Source organism: Sinocyclocheilus grahami, unplaced genomic scaffold (assembly GCF_001515645.1).
Source record: "Sinocyclocheilus grahami isolate Dianchi unplaced genomic scaffold, SAMN03320097.WGS_v1.1 scaffold361.1, whole genome shotgun sequence".
Lineage (NCBI taxonomy): Eukaryota > Metazoa > Chordata > Actinopteri > Cypriniformes > Cyprinidae > Sinocyclocheilus > Sinocyclocheilus grahami.
Window position 1 is genome coordinate 936,039 of NW_015505540.1, and position 19,918 is coordinate 955,956.

Below are 19,918 nucleotides of genomic sequence, written 5' to 3' on the forward strand. Positions count from 1 at the left end.
CCCCGCTGTCAGTCTTTCCAAACTGGGCGCTTATTTTCTGTCCCACCGGAGTCTGGAGCGATTCAACTTTACATTACTGAAAGGTAACGCGACACTCGCACAGTATACAGCCTGCTAAGTTTGATCGATGTTACATGTCGTTTTATTTCGTATCTTCTTGAATGTTTTGATGATATCAAACGGGTTGATGAGTAATATTCGGGTTTGTTATTGGTCAGTGCTCACTGCTAGCGGCTAACGCGGGTCAAAACAGCTCAAGCCAAACGCCCAGTGCCTTGCGCCCGCAGTAGATCTAGTTTGGAGATGCCGAGCGAGGCTGGTTATTCATAGTATCAGATATGTTTGTATATCTAACGGGACATAACTTGAATGTCAGACTGCCCTCATGCACGGATGGCTAGACGTTGCGTTTAATATGGTGCTGCATGCGATCATATACTAAGCAGTGCTTTCTATGTCTTTTGAGTGATGTACTGAATCAAGTGATTGCCCTGTAGTTTTAATGGGTTTATTCTTCTCCCCTGTTTTGACTGACACTCATTACACCTGTGCATATGATGAAAGATGCTGCTATGATCCATCTGTTAGTTGACAGCAGCACTAAGCAAAGATGTATAAAATTGATCAAAAGTGACAATAGATATATTTACGTGATTTATTTTTTCAAATAGACCCTGTTCTTTCTACTCATTAAAAATTCCTAAAAATATATATATCAGTGTTTCCACAAAAACATAAATCAGCATAAATATCAGAATGATTTCTGAAAGATCATGTGACACTGAAGACTGGAATGAAAATGTAGCTTTGCCATCACAGGAATAAATTACATTTTAAAGCATAGTAAAACAGAAAACTTGTTTTAAATTGTAATAATATTGCATACTTTTTTTTATTACTGTTTTAACTATTTTGATTTTGATCAAATAAATGCAGCCTTGATGAGCATAAAATACTTTCAGAAATCTTACTGACCCCAAACTATACTCACAAGGGTCTCCAGTCTTCTAGACAAAGCTGCTGTATTGTACTGCTACTATTATTAATAAGAATATATTTAACGTAGTGCTTTTCGTCAGTTACGACTGTGAACCGGCAACTAACTGCTGTTAGTTAGTAAACTAACTTTATGCATCCAGGTAAATATAAAGTCTAAAACTACTGTTACAGTAGTTTCTTCAGGCACAACCACCAGGAACTGTGCCACTTTTTCTGAGAACCAGACACTTATGTGGTTGTCTTAGTCACCATTGATCTGTAGCGCTGTCATTTTCCAGTAAGTTGTATGACTAGTTTTCTCTGTTTATTGTAGTTATAACAGCCCATCACAGCCAAAAGACGTCTATCCAACCATTCCCCTTAGCTGAAAGACTATAAGGTGTATTGTTTACATGATTATTTGGAAATATTTTTACTACATTCATTTCAGTTGAGCTACCTTGAATTTGTGTGGTTGCAAAATGACCAGGGCTACGCACTGTTCATCCAGCCAAGACTTCCTCTATTGGCACTTTACCAGATGGGTGTTTGCATATGTGATAGCTGTCAGCTTGTTAAGTGGCTGCATTGCCTTTCTGAGTTCCAAATAATTTGCATGGTGCCCCCCACCTCTGTTATGTGGCCTTTTGGTCATCCACAGCTGTATAATTGGCGGTATGAACAAGAGTTTTCCCTTTTAGCTCTCTGGCCAAGACTTCCTCTATTGGCACTTTACCAGATGGGTGTTTGCATATGTGATAGCTGTCAGCTTGTTAAGTGGCTGCATTGCCTTTTCTGAGTTCCAAATAATTTGCATGGTGCCCCCCACCTCTGTTATGTGGCATTTTGGTCATCCACAGCTGTATAATTGGCGGTATGAACAAGAGTTTTCCCTTTTAGCTCTCTGTTTTTGTTTCTGTGTGTATGATGCTTATTTATCTGTTCGTTCTATTCATTTATTCAATAATAATATATTACAGTGCAATTCATACAATGACTTGAATATCCCTTTGTAATGAGCATTGTTTAATTTAAAATTAAATCAAATTCAAATTAATTTTGTTTGTAATGTTTTTTGGGGTGCATTGATATCAACATTCCTGATGATAAGGAAGAAAAAAAGCCCCATTAAAATAATGAAGTTCTTGAAAAGTGTTAAATATTTTGGCATAATTATTTGCCATTACTTCTTGAAGTTTTTATCAAAATATTTGAAAAAACGTTGTTTGTCATATGAAAGATAAAACCAACATGCAGAAAAAAAGGAAAATATGTTTGTAAAAACAATTTTACATGGTCATATTTTACATTGTTGCAAAGAATTATTTAAATATTAAATATAAAAACTTTTAATATAAAAATATTTCAAATTAATATTTTTCTTATGAACTGTCTAATGTTCATTAAAAAAAAATCCAGAAAAAATGTATAATGTTTTCCACAAAAATATTAAGCAGCACAACTGTTTTCAGCATTGATACTAATAGTAATGAGTAATTTCTTCAACACCAAATCAGCATATCAGCATGATTTCTGAAGGATGATGTGACACTATTTCAGACTTACCGACCCCAAACTTTTGAACGGTAGTGTATACGATATTTGATTAAATGTATTTAATGTACTTTTATTGAAAATATCAAAAACGTTTTTCAAAACCATATAATTCCAACTTGAATACAAAGAGCACATTTATGAAAATTCTAAGAACTATAAGAAATTACTTTAAAAACTCTTATATGTGCTACCAGGACATTTGCATCATAATTCCTGAATGGTTTAATTTCTTTAAAGGGGTCATATGATGCGATTTAAATTTTTCTTTTCTCTTTGGAGTGTTACAAGCTCTTGGTGCGTAAAGAAAATCTGTAAAGTTGCAAAGACTAAAGGCGCTGTGGATCGCCGGATCGGCTTTCACCGTGGACGAAGCGGAGTCCAGCCCGGGGTCATCACATGTGGTTGCCGTAAGCCCACCGGACGCTTCTTCGTCGAATCCGCCGGCCGCACCGTTCACAAGCCCGCCGCCTCCACTCACTCAAGCCCGCCCGCTGCCGCTCACTCAAGCCGCCCTCCGCTCACTAGCCCACCGTGTGTTTCGTTGTGAAAGCAAAGCTACGTTGTTTGGCCTTCCAAAAGAGGACACTACTAGAAATCAATGGTTAAGTTGTACTTACAACACTGTTCCAGAACACTTCAACCCAAATATTCAGATGTGTGCAGCGCATTTTATGGAGAACTGTTTCCTGATCCTGGTAGAGTAGACTACAATGCCGGCTGTTCTGACGCACAGACTGTAAGTAAGTTTTTTATATTTAAAGAATTTGCCACTGACGATTCAAACGTGAGTTTTGGGCAGTGTAGAGTAGCACTTGTTGTTTGTAATTTCTCCGATCACAAATGCAGACATGGTTTTATGTTTACACGGCGCGATGCAACGCAATGCGTAAAAAGACAGTAGAAGTCATTATCATCCATAATTATGTCCCCACTGGGTGCAACAAATGCCTAGTTTATAATGGGTTTGAATGTTTTAGTCTCGTTGCTCCGGCCTGACAGGGCATCATCACAATGTGGTAAGGGGTGTAACATTTCCGTCACACGCTTAAGGTATTCGACCAATCACAACGCACTGGATAGCTGGCTAATCAGAGCACACCTCGCTTTTCAGACCGATGAGCTTTGTAAAAATCGACGCGTTTCAGAAAGGCGGGGCATAGAGGAGAAACAATAATGTACAGTATGTGGAAAATAATGTTTTTTTTTTTACCTTAAACCGCATAAACACATTTCATTACACCAAATACACAAAATAATGTTCTTTTTAGCAACATCATATGACCCCTTTAATTAAGCCAACATTGTGAATCAGTTGCAGTAATGAGAACCGGATGCTGACATGTTCTCTCTCTGCTATGAGCTGCCATTGGCCATTAAAGAATTAGCTTGTTCGGACACACTCATCAGATGGTTTTGCCAAGCACAGCTGTTTAAAGACTGCAGTGAGGTGATTGGATTTGTTCTTTGTGTTCAATAAGAGAATGGACAGAGAGCATAGGCCAGCATTAGTGTCCAGTATGTTCCAGGTTTACGGCTTAGCAGTAGTCTACAGTACGTTAATGATTCATTTTTATAAGTTGGACTAATGACTTCCAGTTTTATATGTTTTTAATTTTCGAACCTACAATATTGTTTGATCTACAGAACACATTCAAACTGTGAAACAATGCCTTCTGATTGACATCAACAGCAGTAACTCTCCATCATGAACAGCGAGGAAGAGTTCTATGATGCTGAGACAGGTACGTGATGAAGTATAGTACTGTACATCACATTTTTATTGTCACCTATGGCTAAATCTCTTTTTTGTCTCAGGTTTAGAATCAGACGACTCATGTGAAGTCAGCTTTAAAGATGCCTGTGTCTATGAGAGCAAGCAGACAGTGAATGGCAAAGTGCCATCTGAAAATGGAGTATGGGAGAGACGGTAAGGAGTCTGAATAAAGTGAAATAATATTCATTGGCAGGAAACAAAATGTGAAGATGTTTATATCCGTTGGACTGTGTAATGTTTTAATGTGTGTGTCCGTGTGTTCAGAACTACTCTGCCAGCGCCCATGTTCTCCAGAAATGACTTTAGTGTATGGGGCTTCCTGAAGAAATGCATTGGAATGGTGAGCACTAGCTACTTTGACCAAACAACAGCTTAGTCAAAAGAGCTCCATTCAAACACAGCATGAAATATGAAATTGTAAAAGAGACATGTTGTTTATTGTCCACATGCCAAGCCATTTCTATCTGGGAATACGGTCTCTTTGCAGGAGCTGTCCAAGATAACAATGCCTATTGTTTTCAACGAACCGCTGAGCTTCTTGCAGAGGATTACAGAGTACATGGAACATACATACCTCATCCATAAAGCTTGTACACTTTCTGACTCTATAGAGCGTATGCAGGTTAGTGCCTCCAGGATTTCTGCAGGTCTTAAAAAGTCTTTATTGGCCCTTCCACAAATTAGTCCTAAATAAATAAAGTCATGTTGTTAAATGTTTTATACATCACAAAAAAATGAATATCTTCCTCAGTATTTTTGTCTTGTTTTCCAATACAAATATCTTAAAACCCTTAAATCAAGATACATTTATTTGAAATGCAAAATGAAGGTATGAGGTTTTCTGAGAACAAAATGTATCGAGTTAATGCTTAAAACAAGAACAAATATATTTCCATGGGGTACTTGTGTTCCCTTTAAATTAAGTTAATTTGCAGATATTTGTTTTTGTGTTAAACTTCATTTTGATCAATTTCTCAGAAAACAAGACATCTTATCTTATCTCATTTTGCTTCACAATGCATCTATTGTGATCTTTTGCACTGGAAAACGACAGAAATACTGAGGAAGAACATCACTTTTTTTGCAGTGTGATCAGAAGGTACTGTAAAAGTTATTTGCATTATTTCTAGTTAAGACAATTTTTATGCAAAATTAATAAAAAATTTTTTTTAAATGGTCTTGAAAAAGTCATAAATTTACCTTCATAAAATCTGCAGAAACCTTGCCTCATTTATATTTTACTTTCACGTGTGCATGCATGCAAGATTCAACAAATCCTTATTACGCAGTTGCATCTCATTTGTCAGCTTGTTGCCGCATTCGCCGTTTCTGCTGTTGCATCACAATGGGACAGAACTGGAAAACCTTTTAACCCTTTATTAGGAGAGACTTTTGAACTCACACGGTAAATCTACAGAACATTTGGACACAAACGCTATACATCATCTACTACAAAGCTGAATATGTAAATCCAAATTAGCCTGAACCAATAATTTGTAATATCTGTGCTCAGGGATGAAGAGGGTTACCACATGATCTCAGAACAAGTGAGCCACCATCCACCAATCAGCGCCTTCTACTCAGAGTCACTCAATCAGGACTTCTCGTTTCACGGCTCCATCTACCCTAAACTAAAATTCTGGGGGAAGAGTGTGGAGGCAGAGCCTAAAGGCACCATGACACTTGAGCTCTCCAAGTGAGTTTTATTTATGTGATCTCACTAAGTATAATATGATCACTTTTTATTGGAGCTGGAGAGTCATTGAGATCCTCAAGTACAATCGGACCCTTGAGCAAGGCAGTAACTTTTCCTGGCCCTTAGTATAATGTAACTTGCATTGGAAAGCATCATCTGCTAGATAAGTAACATACTGGAATGTCCATTTATTATTTAGCATGTTTCGTATGTGTATTGAAGAGATTTTGAGCATTAGTTATGGCTGAGCTATTTTTTTTATTCTTTCTCTCTCTCTCTCAGGCACAGAGAAGCTTACACATGGACGAACCCTATGTGCTGTGTGCATAACGTTATTCTGGGTAAACTGTGGATTGAGCAGTATGGGACAGTGGAGATTGTCAACCACAGGTATTTCATCTCTTTCCTTTCTGACACTAAATATTCTGCCTGCGTTTTCAACCTTTTTGAGCATTTAAATATTGTTTTTGTAAAGGCTATAGTGTGATCTTTCCATGTCACATTGTGGATTAATGTTCACTCATTCCCTTATTTTTGACTGAGAACTCTCTCTGTTCATTTTAGCACTGGGGACAAGTGTGTGCTGAATTTTAAGCCATGCGGCATGTTTGGCAAAGAGCTGCATAGGGTAGAGGGACATATCCAGGACAAGAGGTGATCAGTCAGTCGTATCAAATGTCAGTGGGTATATCTGGCTCCCAGCCTGTAGAGTTCACTCTGCACATCCACTCTGTGTCTGGATCACTAAAGGCATCAGCAGTGTTTTTTACAGCTGGATTATGTGTGTACTTTTACTTTACTGGATTTGATGCTTGTGTTCATGACTCATTTTGTCTGGGTGTATTTCAGTAAAAAGAAGCATCAGGTTATCTATGGGAAGTGGACTGAGTGTGTATATAGCATTGAACCAAAAGTCTATGAAGTCAACAAGAAAGCAGAGAAGAAAAGCGGAGGAGATTCCAAGAAGCACAAGCAGGTAAAAAGCGTTAGTCATTTATCTCTTACTGCAGAGCCGTGATCTATTTTCTGTTGTGTTTTCACATGGAAGTCCAAAAGGGCTCTCACGCATCCTCAAATAGAGGCTCCACCACTTATTACAATAGAGACTGTTTGCAAACTCTTAGAAGTGAGAACTATGCTAACTGAAAAAGTTTCAAGATCTTTACTGAAGTATAGAAGAAATGTCAACTAGAGCAAATTCTTTCCATTGTGTAATATTGCATTCCATTGCGTTTTAATGTGACTACACAAACCGACTCCTCGTTCAGATTTGTTTTGTGATATATTTTTTAATTTATTTATTTCAATAGAATACAAATTAATTATCGGCTTCTCTTCAAATGTTTAGTGTCTAGGATTTTTGAATGATTTTGAAAGAGGTCTCTTAAACTCACCTGCATTTATTTGACCAAAAATACAATAAAAACAGTAAATATGTGAAATATTGTTCAAATTTAATGCAACTTTTCTATTTGAGTCTGTTTTAAAGTTTTATTTATTCCTGTGATGGCAAAGCTGGATTTTCAACTCCAGTCTTCAGTGTCACATGATCCTCCAGAAATCATTCTAATATGCCGATTCGTTGCTCAGAAAACATTTATTATTATTATTATTATCAATGTTGTAAACAGTTATCTTTGTGGAAACTGTGATACATTTTCAGGATTCCTCGACGAATGGAAAGGTGAAAGGAATAGCATTATTAGAAATCTTTTGTAACATTATAAATGTCTTTACTGTCATCTTTGATCAATTTATTGCAAAAGAAAAGTACTGACCCCAAACTTTTGAACGATAGTGTAATTTAAAAATAAAATTTAATTAAAATTATCTGCAGTTTGTTTGCTGGAAATCAATTTTTGTTTCCCTTCTTTGTATTAACATGCAATTTCAATGAGAAGTGAAGGTAAAGACAGTGGGTTTTTAGCAGTGTAGCTACAGTCCCTGAGCCACCATCATAGTAGAGTGTTAGTTCACTTAGTCTATTTGCTTCCTGATCTTGCTTTATCTGTAGTGTTTAATGGTTTTCATATGAATGTGAGGCATTATGAGGCATAAATGGTAGTACTGTATACATGTGATTAGGAGCAGAGTACAGGGGGTGATGATGCAGATGAAATGCCAGATGTCCAGGAAACTGTTACTATGATCCCAGGCAGTACGCTGCTATGGAGAGTAGCCCCTCGACCGCCACACTCGACACAGGTAACCCCAAGCCCCCAATGACTCCAACATCTGTCTTGGGTGATTACATGTTATGCATATTCTCACTTTACTTTTTTTTTTTCCTCGATTCTGTTTAGATGTATAACTTTACTAACTTTGCCATGACGCTTAATGAGCTGGAGCCTGGCATGATTGGAGTCATAGCACCAACAGACTGTCGTTTGCGGCCTGACATCAGAGCTATGGAGAATGGGGATATCGGTATGCACAATCTCTCTTTTGGCCGGTTCTGTTACCATCTGTCCAGTAAGCTCTTCTGGATGATGGTTCACTTATTTTACCCCTAAATTTAAAAGCTATTCTTAAATTCCAGATACTGCAAGTCAAGAGAAGGAGAGATTGGAAGAGAAGCAGAGATTTGCTAGAAGAGAGCGTGCTAAAGATGAGGAAGAATGGTCTACGAGGTGAGTATTTGAATTAAGAGCACAACCTTCCACTTTTTTTACTGGCCTGCGTTCCTCATTTTGTATATTCTCATTCCTTTCACATTTAGAAGTACTTTAGTTTATTTTTAAAATCTTTTTATTGCATTTTAATTATATACATTTACATATAAATGTCCATGTAACAAAGAGAACAAGAACGAAAAATCTCCAAGTGGGGGAGAATTTTTTTTTTATGAGCAACGTTTAGAAATATTTGAGATCTGTTTTGATTTTGTTCGACCATAGACCGTATAAAAACATGGAAGTAGTGTCCGTGACGTCACCAGTAGGTTTCTGAAGAGCGGTTTTGAAGCTCAAAGTGGGCGGAGCCGGCCGTCACTCCCGTATAATCCAAAATGGGCAAAGAGGCGGGAGCTGGTTGCTGAAACCACGCCCACCTAGCTCGATGGTGGTGACAGCAGTGGCAATCCACCTGTCACTCAAGTGGCCACGCCCTTAATTATGCAGAACTTTAAGGCTTAATATAATTTAAACGGATGAGTTATAAAAAAAATTCACCCCCCTCACAGTTGTCATGAAGGGCAAAATTAGCTATATAGACCAAAACCACTTTTTGTACCAGGCTGTAAACATATTTTTTTCTGCTGTAAAGTTGGGCATTTTAACATGGTAGGCCTATGGGACTGACTCCCTTTTGGAGCCAGCCTCTAGCGGTCAGTCAATGAATTGCAGTTTTAGTCACTTCCGTGTTGGTTTCGAGAGACCGGACGGTTGCTGCTTGTGTTGGACCGACAAAAATGAAAGCTGCTCATGAATATTATATCAAATGAAGACAGACAGTGTCCTGTATATTTTAAACATATTTTATTTGTGCTGGTTAAAGTTTTCTTTGGGAATTAACAGTCAAGCCTGAATCCATTTTAGAGTTTATTTATTTATTTATTTTACGAGTTTTAGAGTTATCTAAATCAAATTTGTATAGTATATTAAATTATACTATTTCATCTTTATTTGCCATGAAAATAGTCTAGGAAGCTGGCATGGCAGTAAAACACAAATGGACTAACCACAGGAATTAAACAATTTAAATGAATCCAGCCAGTTGTTTCTACTGAAGCAGATACCATCATTTAAAACCTTTTGATATGTCTGTCTTGAAAGGTTAATATATTAGTGAAAAAAGTTGTTTTTCTGTAGAGATTTTGAATAGCCTTTTTATTTTTATAAACTTTTTGGCCTCCCATCTTTCAGATGGTTCCAGCAAGGCAATAATCGGTACACTGGAGCTGCAGACTGGATCTACAAGGGAGGTTACTTTGACAGGAGGTACTCTGACCTTCCAGACATCTACTGATTCGGTTGGGAAGACTGAAAGAGTCTTGTGATTCATCCTTTGCTCTCTTTCACCCAATCCATATCATCTCCTCTCCTGGAGCTCTTTTCATTTTGTTCATCAGAATGTGAGATTCATGTGAACAGTTTTTGGACAAAGCCTCTCCACGAGTTCCACTCTTTACTAGAATCTGAAAATTCAGTGTGAATGGATTTATTTATTTTGAGAGGTAGGGAATACCTTAATTATTCTCTGTTTTCTTTTTCATGTATGTTAGGTTATAAGTTAAACATTCTGTGCAAACCTCAATATGTTTAGAAATTGCTAGTTTATGTACAGTATGTACTAACCTACCTTTCCATGCGTCTCGCTAGTTACACTCAGGTGTTCAGTTTATGGGTACAAGTGGTTAGTGATGGCATCACTGCGATGCCATCTGTGATTTTATTTTTATTTTTTTGTCATTGTTGAAATGTGAGGCTGCTCAGAACCTATTAGGAGAGCATCATTTTGTGTTTTTGTTCAAACTAATGTTATTTTGTCATTTCTATTATTTGTTTTTTTCCTTATCTCAGAAATATGACCTCTGTTTGTGGTATGTATGATGTGCAGGAACTTCATAGTTAAAGATTCTGCCTGATTTTGAGTACCTGAGAATGAAAAGGAGTTTTTTTTCCTTTCCCCGAATTATCCCACCTTTGTTCAGAAATTATGGTTATGTCTCACTGATATGGCTCTTGGGCCATTTCTCACCATCTCCATGGTACAGGGGAGTTTTCTAAAACTAACATTCTCATTCCTCACACGTTTAGAAATGTTTTAGATCTGTTTTGTTTTTGTTTGACAGACAAAAATGAAAGCTGCTCATGAAAAATGTTTATGGGGGGTTAATTGTTAAAAAGCTCTTATAACAAAAATCCTATTACATCCTAGCATTGATGTTTTGAGTGTTTATGGTTGCCAAAGTGACTTTGCTCTTGTAGAAATTAAAGTCATATAACTCGTCAGGACTGCAATGTTGAGTGATACAAATGAAATGGAGGTGGGTGCCAATCTTTCTTTTTATTTCAGCACTTAATGGCTCACGAATGTGAAGGTGCTTCACCTTAGCCCACATATATTCACGTGCACCAAAAATGCTCAGAATGTGCTTCATTGTTCATATGCTTTTTGCCATACAGCAAATTTCATTCTGCAAGGACAAATTTTTTTTCCAGACATACAAATCATAGACAAGATGACCTCAGAGGATCATGAAAGACACCACTGTCTTTTATTTCAAAACTTTAAACAATACTGTGATTTTAACACTCACAAATCTCAGAAGCTATGCAAACATTGATGGGAATGTCTGTCTATGAATTGTACAGTTTAATGTGTCAATAAGCTCCACTGTTTATGTAAAATACTTTGGTTGGCCTAGCGCAAAAGTGTCAAGCATACTAGTACTTTTGCTGATGGTTTAACACAGTATTACTGGCTGTTTTGCACAGCCTAAAGTTGGTTAGGTGGAGACACAGGTGTATGTAACTGCAGTGATTAATAACACTGTTATCTAATTATTAGAAATGTTTATCATTCACACTTAATGGGAGTTCATCATCTGTTGTGTAACTGTCTTATGAATCTGCTAATTTGTAAACTTGCGATATTAATGATATATGTGAGACCTCATTAAGAAACTTCAGTTTGCTCTTTTGTGTCGGAAGGGAATTGACAAGCATCAGTTCGAGGTTTCTGACAAAACATTTGGGAGAAGCTTCAGCTTCAGGCATATGTTTGATGGTGGGAACATTTGTGAAATATTACCTGTTGTTTTGCATTAATTTGACCTAAAATGTGAACTGATCTTTATCAAAGTCAATGTCATGGATAAAGAGGATCTAATTAAACTCATAACAGAAAAAAACATGCTTTCTATGTCTTTATTGACCAAGCTGGTTCTGGTTTAGGAGTAGAATTATAAGATGATTTAATAATTTATTTGACAAAAAGGTGTATGTAACTGCAGTGATTAATAACACTGTTATCTAATTATTAGAAATGTTTATCATTCACACTTAATGGGAGTTCATCATCTGTTGTGTAGCACAAGAATATTTATCTTTAATATGTTTCATGTAGTGCGTACAGTTCTAAAAGCCAAGCTTCGAGCCATAGCAAAGAATTAACTACAATTTATTTCCCTCTGTATTTTATACACTATATTGTGGCATGTCTAAACATATATTATTTAATCTCACTATCAATGCTTACTAGCAGTTAGAAATATCAGTATATTATTCCACCAGCTGCTAACGTAATGTCTTTTAAAGCCCTTGAAATCATGAGACATTAAAAAATGACTTATCCCCAATTGTCTCATGATTTTGTGCTGTGCTTATCAGCTATTCCTGTAGCAATCACATCAAGTTAATATACAAGTAAACCTGGTCACATTGATTGCAACTGTGTAAAGCAATCATACACTCAGAATTTTCAAGTCATTCTTGTCTGTGTTATTATTAAGCTGTTGATATTGGTTGTGACACTAAGGATTAATTGTTTCTGTTGTGAAACTCACTATTTCACAGATAGACGGCTTTACATAATTGTACATGAAGTATTGTGACTTTATACTATATTTGTATAGATCACGTGAAATGCACTTAAACTGTCTTATGAATCTGCTAATTTGTAAACTTGCGATATTAATGATATATGTGAGACCTCATTAAGAAACTTCAGTTTGCTCTTTTGTGTCGGAAGGGAATTGACAAGCATCAGTTCGAGGTTTCTGACAAAACATTTGGGAGAAGCTTCAGCTTCAGGCATATGTTTGATGGTGGGAACGTTTGTGAAATATTACCTGTTGTTTTGCATTAATTTGACCTAAAATGTGAACTTATCTTTATCAAAGTCAATGTCATGGATAAAGAGGATCTAATTAAACTCATAACAGAAAAAAAACATGCTTTCTATGTCTTTATTGACCAAGCTGGTTCTGGTTTAGGAGTAGAATTATAAGATGATTTAATAATTTATTTGACAAAGAATTGCTAATGCTCAAGAAATAAACCTTTTTAAAGGGCTATATTGCTCCAAGGTCAGACAAATAGTGATCAAAGGACATTCATTTAGACTGTTACATGGATGGGTTGTCTTTACACTCAATACAAAGGCATATAATAGTAAAGAAGGTGACAAACAATTGGATAATAGCTGCTATGGATTTCTTCTCAGTTCAGTAGTCACAACTACAAAAAACAAGACTTGTTTGAAATCTAAAAGAACAATGATTCAGCACTGAATTATTGAATTGTTCATGCAAGACAGAACAAGCCAGACAAGTAACATATTTGTCCAGCAAAGCGCAAGTAATTCAATCTAAAATATGTTAACAGTGGTGAAAATGTAATTTAACACCGCTAAAAGGTTACACTTATCACTCCAGTCTGTCTTTGACAAACTCATAACAGCGTTATTTGTGTGGGCATATCGACATGTGCAACCACCAATCAGAGCAAAGGATGAAGAAACCTCCACCAATCGAACGTAAGCCCCGCCCCTTCTGCTAGTAGAGGACTAGAGGTTGGTCGACTCGACATCAGAAAAGTGAAAGAATTCTTAGAATTTGACTAGAAAGAGAGAGAAATGTAAGTTTTATGTTTGTCATATACCACAATCACCACACACGTTCGTCAGTACTGCATTTATAGATGTGTAATGTAGAAGCCAGTGTTTTAAAGCATGGACTTTTTTTGTTTTAAATGGTTTCCTCAGTACTCGCAGTGTTAGCTTCGGGTTTAGCTGCGGATCAGTTGCTCATATAATCATAGATTAGTAACGAACTAATTTTATTCTCACTTCACTTGAATGATAATGTGATATATGGTCGTATATTATCACTTTCCTGTACATTTACTGCACTGAAATAGGCAACAGACTGATGCATCTCGGACAGTGATGCTCTAAGATAAGGATGCTAATCATTTGTGCTGGACAGTATTGTGACTAAAGTATTTGGTTAATTGTTATCAATTTCTCTCCATGATTTATCGGGATTTGTGTGTATTAGCCGTTACAAAAAAAAAAAACACTTGAATGATTATGAGACTGTGAAAGATTTCGTAATATATTATTATTGGTAATTTACCTGAATAACAGTAATTGTAGTAACTTTGAAGACGTAGTAAATAATAATTATACAGGCCTATATATACCCCACTTGAAATGTGAGGGATGTTAGTAGCTATATAAACAGAATTGATCCCTTACAAGAAATTGTGAAACTACTGTTTTATAGTTTACATTTGTTATAGTTTTGTTTATGCAACACAAATAGCCAAATAATAAAAAAAAGTACAGTATTATAATTTAATATAATTTAAATATATTATATATATTATTTACGTCTGTACATTATATAGCTGCTCAAAAATGGTAATTTCCCTCCTTGGGACAACATTTATTTTACTTTCTTTGTTGCGATAGATGTCGTCGGGAGCTTTGTTCCCTAGCTTGGTGTCCGGATCCCGGGGCTCATCAAGCAAACACTTGGTGGAGTTCCGTGCAGGAAAAATGACCCTGAAGGGCAGCACCGTGACCCCGGATAAGCGCAAAGGACTTTTGTACATTCAGCAGACAGACGATTCGCTCATCCACTTCTGCTGGAAGGACAGATCCACGGGGAATGTGGAGGATGTTAGTACACGCTCATATAAACAGCTTTGATTATTCAAAATTCCTTTGTAATGCTGATCCTAAAAATATTTCAATTTTCATTGTTCCTTTTACAAGGACCTGATAATTTTCCCTGATGACTGTGAGTTCAAGAAGGTCAATCAGTGCACCACGGGCCGTGTTTTTGTGCTTAAATTTAAAGCTAGCTCCAAAAGATTCTTCTTTTGGTTGCAGGTAGGCCAGAGAGCCTTCTGGTATCTGATATTGCCCTTTAAAAATGTATTGTAAATATTAACTGAAATACATCTTCTGCGATCATTCCTATTTGACCTTTCAGGAGCCTAAGACAGATAAAGATGAGGAGTACTGCAGGAAAGTGAATGAATACCTCAACAACCCACCAATACCTGGTACGCTGGGGAGTGGAGGCAGCAGCAGCCATGAACTGTCTGCTCTTGGAGGTATTTCTGAAGTATTTTTGTCCAATGCACTGATACCCTTCCTAAACACTCATCTTAAAGCTGAAGTGTGTATTTTTTCTGTTATAATACACTTGGCACACACACACACACTTTGAGTTTTAAATTAGAGGTAAAAAATTATATAAATACTGTTCGGTTTCTGGCATAAACCAATCGTTTTGTGTCTTGGGACATCAATGTGTCGTCACGAGCCACATGGTTTAATTTGGATTTGTCTGTGCATGTTTTTTTTTACTGTCATAGATTTTGTTATCATTGCCATGCATTATATGACTGATAGACTGCAACGGTCTGTGTTAAAAATCATCAAATGTGTTCTACTGAAGAAACAAAGTCACCTACATCTTGGATGCCCTGGGGGTAAGCAGATAAACATCAAATTTTCATTTTTGGGTGAACTATCCCTTTAATAATGATCATAGTGGTAGGCTTGAATGTTGGAAAGGAAAATAATTTATTGTGTTGAAAATTAGGTCTTGCAATTGTTTTCTTAAGAGTCTCACCACTGATACTTTAACATTATTCCCCAGGTGAAGGTGGCCTTCAGAGTCTTCTTGGTAATATGAGTCACAACCAACTGATGCAACTCATAGGACCAACTGGACTAGGTGAGTTATTATGCTGCTTTATTTTCTGATCTCTCTATGACAGTGTTGTTATTGTAAACAAAAGCTATTATTAAGCTATTAAAATTGTGTTTGGTAATTAAAATAAAGCTGAAATAAAAATAAAATAAAAACATAAATATTAGATATTATTAGAAATATTAGATATTAAACAAATTAATGCATAAATGTTGCCTTGGCAACTAACTGAAATAAGTTTGTTGAAGTATTAAAATGACTAAAATCTGAAATAAAAATAAATGAAAGATAAATAGAAATATTTTAAAAAAGGACAAAAATAATAAAATAAAAACACACAATATAATTATTTTGAAAATTACTTTTCATGCAGTGTGTAATGTAGCTTGATGTGAATGTAAAAATCTGCAAAGTAGTAAGTGCATCATAAATACATTTATTGTCTCTAAAAAGAGTTGACTCTGAACCGCTGAAATTAGTCATTTTAAATTTGAGTCCTATTTCCGCAAAGTTCATATGTCACAAGTTAATACATTTGCATAATGCCCGCCTACGTTCTGTGTGGACATCCTGCGAAAAACAAAACTCAAACGCTGTAGCTTGTTCGTGTGGATAAAGTAATGTCGAGAAGATGCTGTGCTCTGCGCTGTGTAAATTATTTCGGTTTATTTTCACTTCCAAAGGATGAGGCTGTGAAGAATCAGTGGTTAAAATTAATCTTTACTACAATACCACAACAGTATAATCCCAATGTGTTGCTGTGTTCCCGTCATTTCACTGACGACTGCTTCCCCAATCTCTGCGAGTTCATTACGGGATTCGTAAACCGGTTGTCCTTAAAAGATGAGTCAGTGCCCAGTTTGTTTGGACAGCTTGCTCCTCCAAATCACAACCTTTAAGTATGATTAATAATTGTTGCTGTAATGTTCTGTCCAGCGTGCAAAATATGTAGTTTTGTGTGTTGTGTTGTGAATACAGTCAGTGCAGCTGTTGGTCTCTCTGTCTAACTCACGTTATAGTTCTGCTAATCAGCTGTGGGCCCGCTATTGTCTAGAAATGTGTTGATTAATATAGAATGTCTATATGGAGCATTAAATTGGTTTACAAACTGCAGTGCTTTATCAGTACTCTATGTCTGTGTTCGGCTAATGCATATGGCATTATTGTTTAGGTCTTTAATACCAAGCTGTGGGTCCGGTTCGCTAACATAAGTGTAAATCAACTTTATCCCTTCTGATTCTTTATTTTTAGAACAGAGTGGAGCACGGTCATTATAATAATAGGATGTATTATTGATAAGATAGGGGCACTTTAAACTAAAATTAAAATTGAAAACTGAAAATAAATAAAAGCTCATTCGAAACATTAATAAATAAATACTATTAATACTATAATGATAATAAATACTATATAAATAATACTAAATTAAGACTGCCATTTGACTGTTTTTTGTCTTTTTTTTTTGTTGTTGTTGCATTTTTGCCTTTTTTGTATATGACAGAGGAGACTTAACAGGAAGCAATGTGTGAGAAAGAAGCGCATGCCACGTGTCAGAGCACTGTCCATCACTGTTGACGCCAATACATTTTTTGTCATCAGAATACACAACTACTTTTGAGTATATGCATTTTTATACCAAAAATGCATTTGCTGCTATTCTGTCTACCAACAGAGGCTAACTGGCCCATCCTAACTAGCAAAATATTGACCCCTTGTATCTTCTGATGATCAAATTGCATCTAAAATAAATAAGTTCCGTATATAAAGTACATGAACCCAGACGAACATGCATAGTATTTTTACAAGGTTATCAGTGTAACATAATTAATTTTTATTTGGTCTGCAGGCGGTCTGGGGGCTCTGGCAGGACCAGGTCTAGCCAGCCTGCTGGGAAGTGGAATTCCAGCTACTAGCAGCTCATCTTCCAGGTAACACCCGGTAGAAGCTTGGATGTGGCTGGTTGTACTAAATACAATGACAATTGAAATATTATTTAATCTTTAGCTCTCGTAGTCAGTCCACTGCCGTCACTCCATCATCCACCTCGGCCCCCACACGGCTCGGCTCCTCCCAAGTTCCAACCACACCCATGACCCCATCTGCAACAGTCACAGCCTCACCCACAGCTGCCCCCAGCACACCTGCAGGCCCTGCTCTCTCTGCCGGAGCCACCAGCCCATCTCAGCCCATCCAACTGAGTGACCTGCAGAGCATCTTAGCAACAATGAATGTGCCTACAGCAGGACAAGGTGAGATCATGATGTTAGTTCTATAAAACCACTGTAAGTAAAATCTAGTATTACATGCTGACATGTAAACTGTCTTTATTCAGTTGACCTTGCCAGTGTTTTGACCCCTGAGGTCATGGCCCCAATTCTCGCTAATGCAGAAGTGCAGCAGAGGCTCCTGCCATACCTCCCATCTGGAGAATCCCTCCCTCAAAGCACAGAAAAACTTCAAAACACTCTCACCTCGCCAGAGTTTCAGCAGGTTTGACTATTGCATATAGTGATGTATAGAATTTTTTAATTTTTTATTGAAACACCCAAAGTTTTCATTTAGTCGGAAATCAAACATGAAAATAGTTAAATAAAGGGTTATTAAATTGGCTTAACTGGGTAATTGAACTGTTTATGTTGTTCAGGGTGTCCTGTTCTCAGGTGATAAACCTGTTGTAGTAAAAATTCTTCAGCAATGAATCACATTTTGATATGTCATCCAAAAACAATTTACATAATGCTACTCTAGCATCATTTTTGATCAGGTGAAGTGCGTCCTCACTGCTGACATGTTTATACCTGTAGCTAGTCTACATTTTGTGTATGAAAAAGACGCTGACAGAGTCAAAACGCAGAAGAAGTGCATAGAAATCAGAGAAGTGCTAATTAAATGTCATGGTTTCAGTCAATGATTTTGGCCAAAACTTTTTTTTTTACTATTTAGATTGAATATTTTTGATTGATGAAATTTTAGTGCAGTGCCAATTGTCTACACTTAGTAAACTAATTTCAAGAACAAGTTTGTTAGCATATCTGCTCTTGGACATGATTATTTTTTTAGAATAAATCTTCTAATATTCATCAGCACTCTTTCTGGGTTGTGTAGGCTATGAGTATGTTCAGCAGTGCGCTAGCATCGGGGCAGTTGGGGCCTTTGATGAATCAGTTTGGATTACCTACTGAAGCTGTAGAGGCAGCCAATAAAGGAGGTCAGTATATTTCAAATGTACACAAACTAATCTGGTTCATTCCAGCTGAAACACTTTCTAAACACCCTTGTTTATACTTTCACATGCATATATATGCACATTCCTCTCTCCCAGACATCCTTCTAAGTAGTCTGTAGTTTATACAGAATGACCTTACAAGGGCAAAATTGGAACTAATTTAATATATCTATCTAGACAATTGTTTTTGGTTAGATTTACATAAATCGCGTAATAAAAAACCGAGCCTTCAGGAAAGAAAAGGTCATACTTATAATGGATAGAATGGCTGAAGTTTTTCTCAATTTTTTGTAGATGTGGAAGCATTTGCCAAGGCCATGGAAGGTCAAGGGAAGTCGAACGAAGGAGAAGATAAGAAAGATGATGAGGACATGAGTTTGGATTAGGCAACTCTCTACATGAGCTGCCTTCATCAGTTGAACATTTCTTACTGTAGAGCTTCCAAAGCATCATGTTGTCAAGCTAAATGTGATGTTAAGGGTGATCTGTGTATTTTTATGTTAAAGGGACAGCGCACTCAAACATGAAAATTCTGTCATTTACTCATGCTTGAGTCGTTGTGAACCCATAAGATTTTGGTTTATCTTCAAAACACAAATTGAGATACTTTTAATAAAACCTGAGAGGTTTCTGCCCCTCAGTTGAAAATCCAGGTAACCAAAAGTCTAGATACAGCAATATCTCTTCACAAGACTGGATTAAACTGCTTGATTCATAAGCATTTTGTTTTACAACTTTTTCAGATGTTTTACTTCATTCATTCACCTGGACTTCTGTTTCAGAGATTAACCAAAGTCTTATGGGTTTGAAATGACATGAGTGTGGGTGAGTAAATGATAACAGAATTTTGGGGTGAGCTATCCCTTTAAACAATTAATCCTGTCCCAGTCGCATTGTAACAGAAGTAGCGACAAAACTTTTTTTCTGTATTGTGATGTACATCAAAAATATGTACAAAATAGATAGGGTGAATATGCCAAGTTTAATGTGCAGTGTGGTGCTTTCAACATTTCT

At 36.6% G+C, this 19,918-nt stretch overlaps 2 protein-coding genes across 2 annotated transcripts; both read left to right on the top strand.

Annotated features, from left to right (window-relative positions):
- LOC107549069 (oxysterol-binding protein-related protein 2-like) lies at window positions 1-10,976 on the top strand. Its single transcript, XM_016230001.1, has 14 exons — window positions 1-83; window positions 4,180-4,277; window positions 4,351-4,462; window positions 4,574-4,649; window positions 4,797-4,931; window positions 5,617-5,714; window positions 5,823-6,005; window positions 6,288-6,395; window positions 6,570-6,659; window positions 6,855-6,981; window positions 8,091-8,210; window positions 8,309-8,432; window positions 8,545-8,635; window positions 9,869-10,976. The coding sequence occupies exons 2-14, from the start codon at window positions 4,241-4,243 to the stop codon at window positions 9,969-9,971; spliced, it is 1,404 nt and encodes a 467-aa protein (XP_016085487.1). The 5' UTR covers window positions 1-83; window positions 4,180-4,240; the 3' UTR covers window positions 9,972-10,976.
- A 2,505-nt stretch (window positions 10,977-13,481) lies between these two features.
- Window positions 13,482-19,912, top strand: LOC107549070 (proteasomal ubiquitin receptor ADRM1-like). The gene is made up of 10 exons (XM_016230002.1): window positions 13,482-13,585; window positions 14,424-14,633; window positions 14,730-14,846; window positions 14,950-15,073; window positions 15,625-15,702; window positions 17,525-17,606; window positions 17,683-17,927; window positions 18,011-18,168; window positions 18,784-18,886; window positions 19,199-19,912. The coding sequence occupies exons 2-10, from the start codon at window positions 14,424-14,426 to the stop codon at window positions 19,288-19,290; spliced, it is 1,209 nt and encodes a 402-aa protein (XP_016085488.1). The 5' UTR covers window positions 13,482-13,585; the 3' UTR covers window positions 19,291-19,912.
- Window positions 19,913-19,918: the final 6 nt, after the last annotated feature.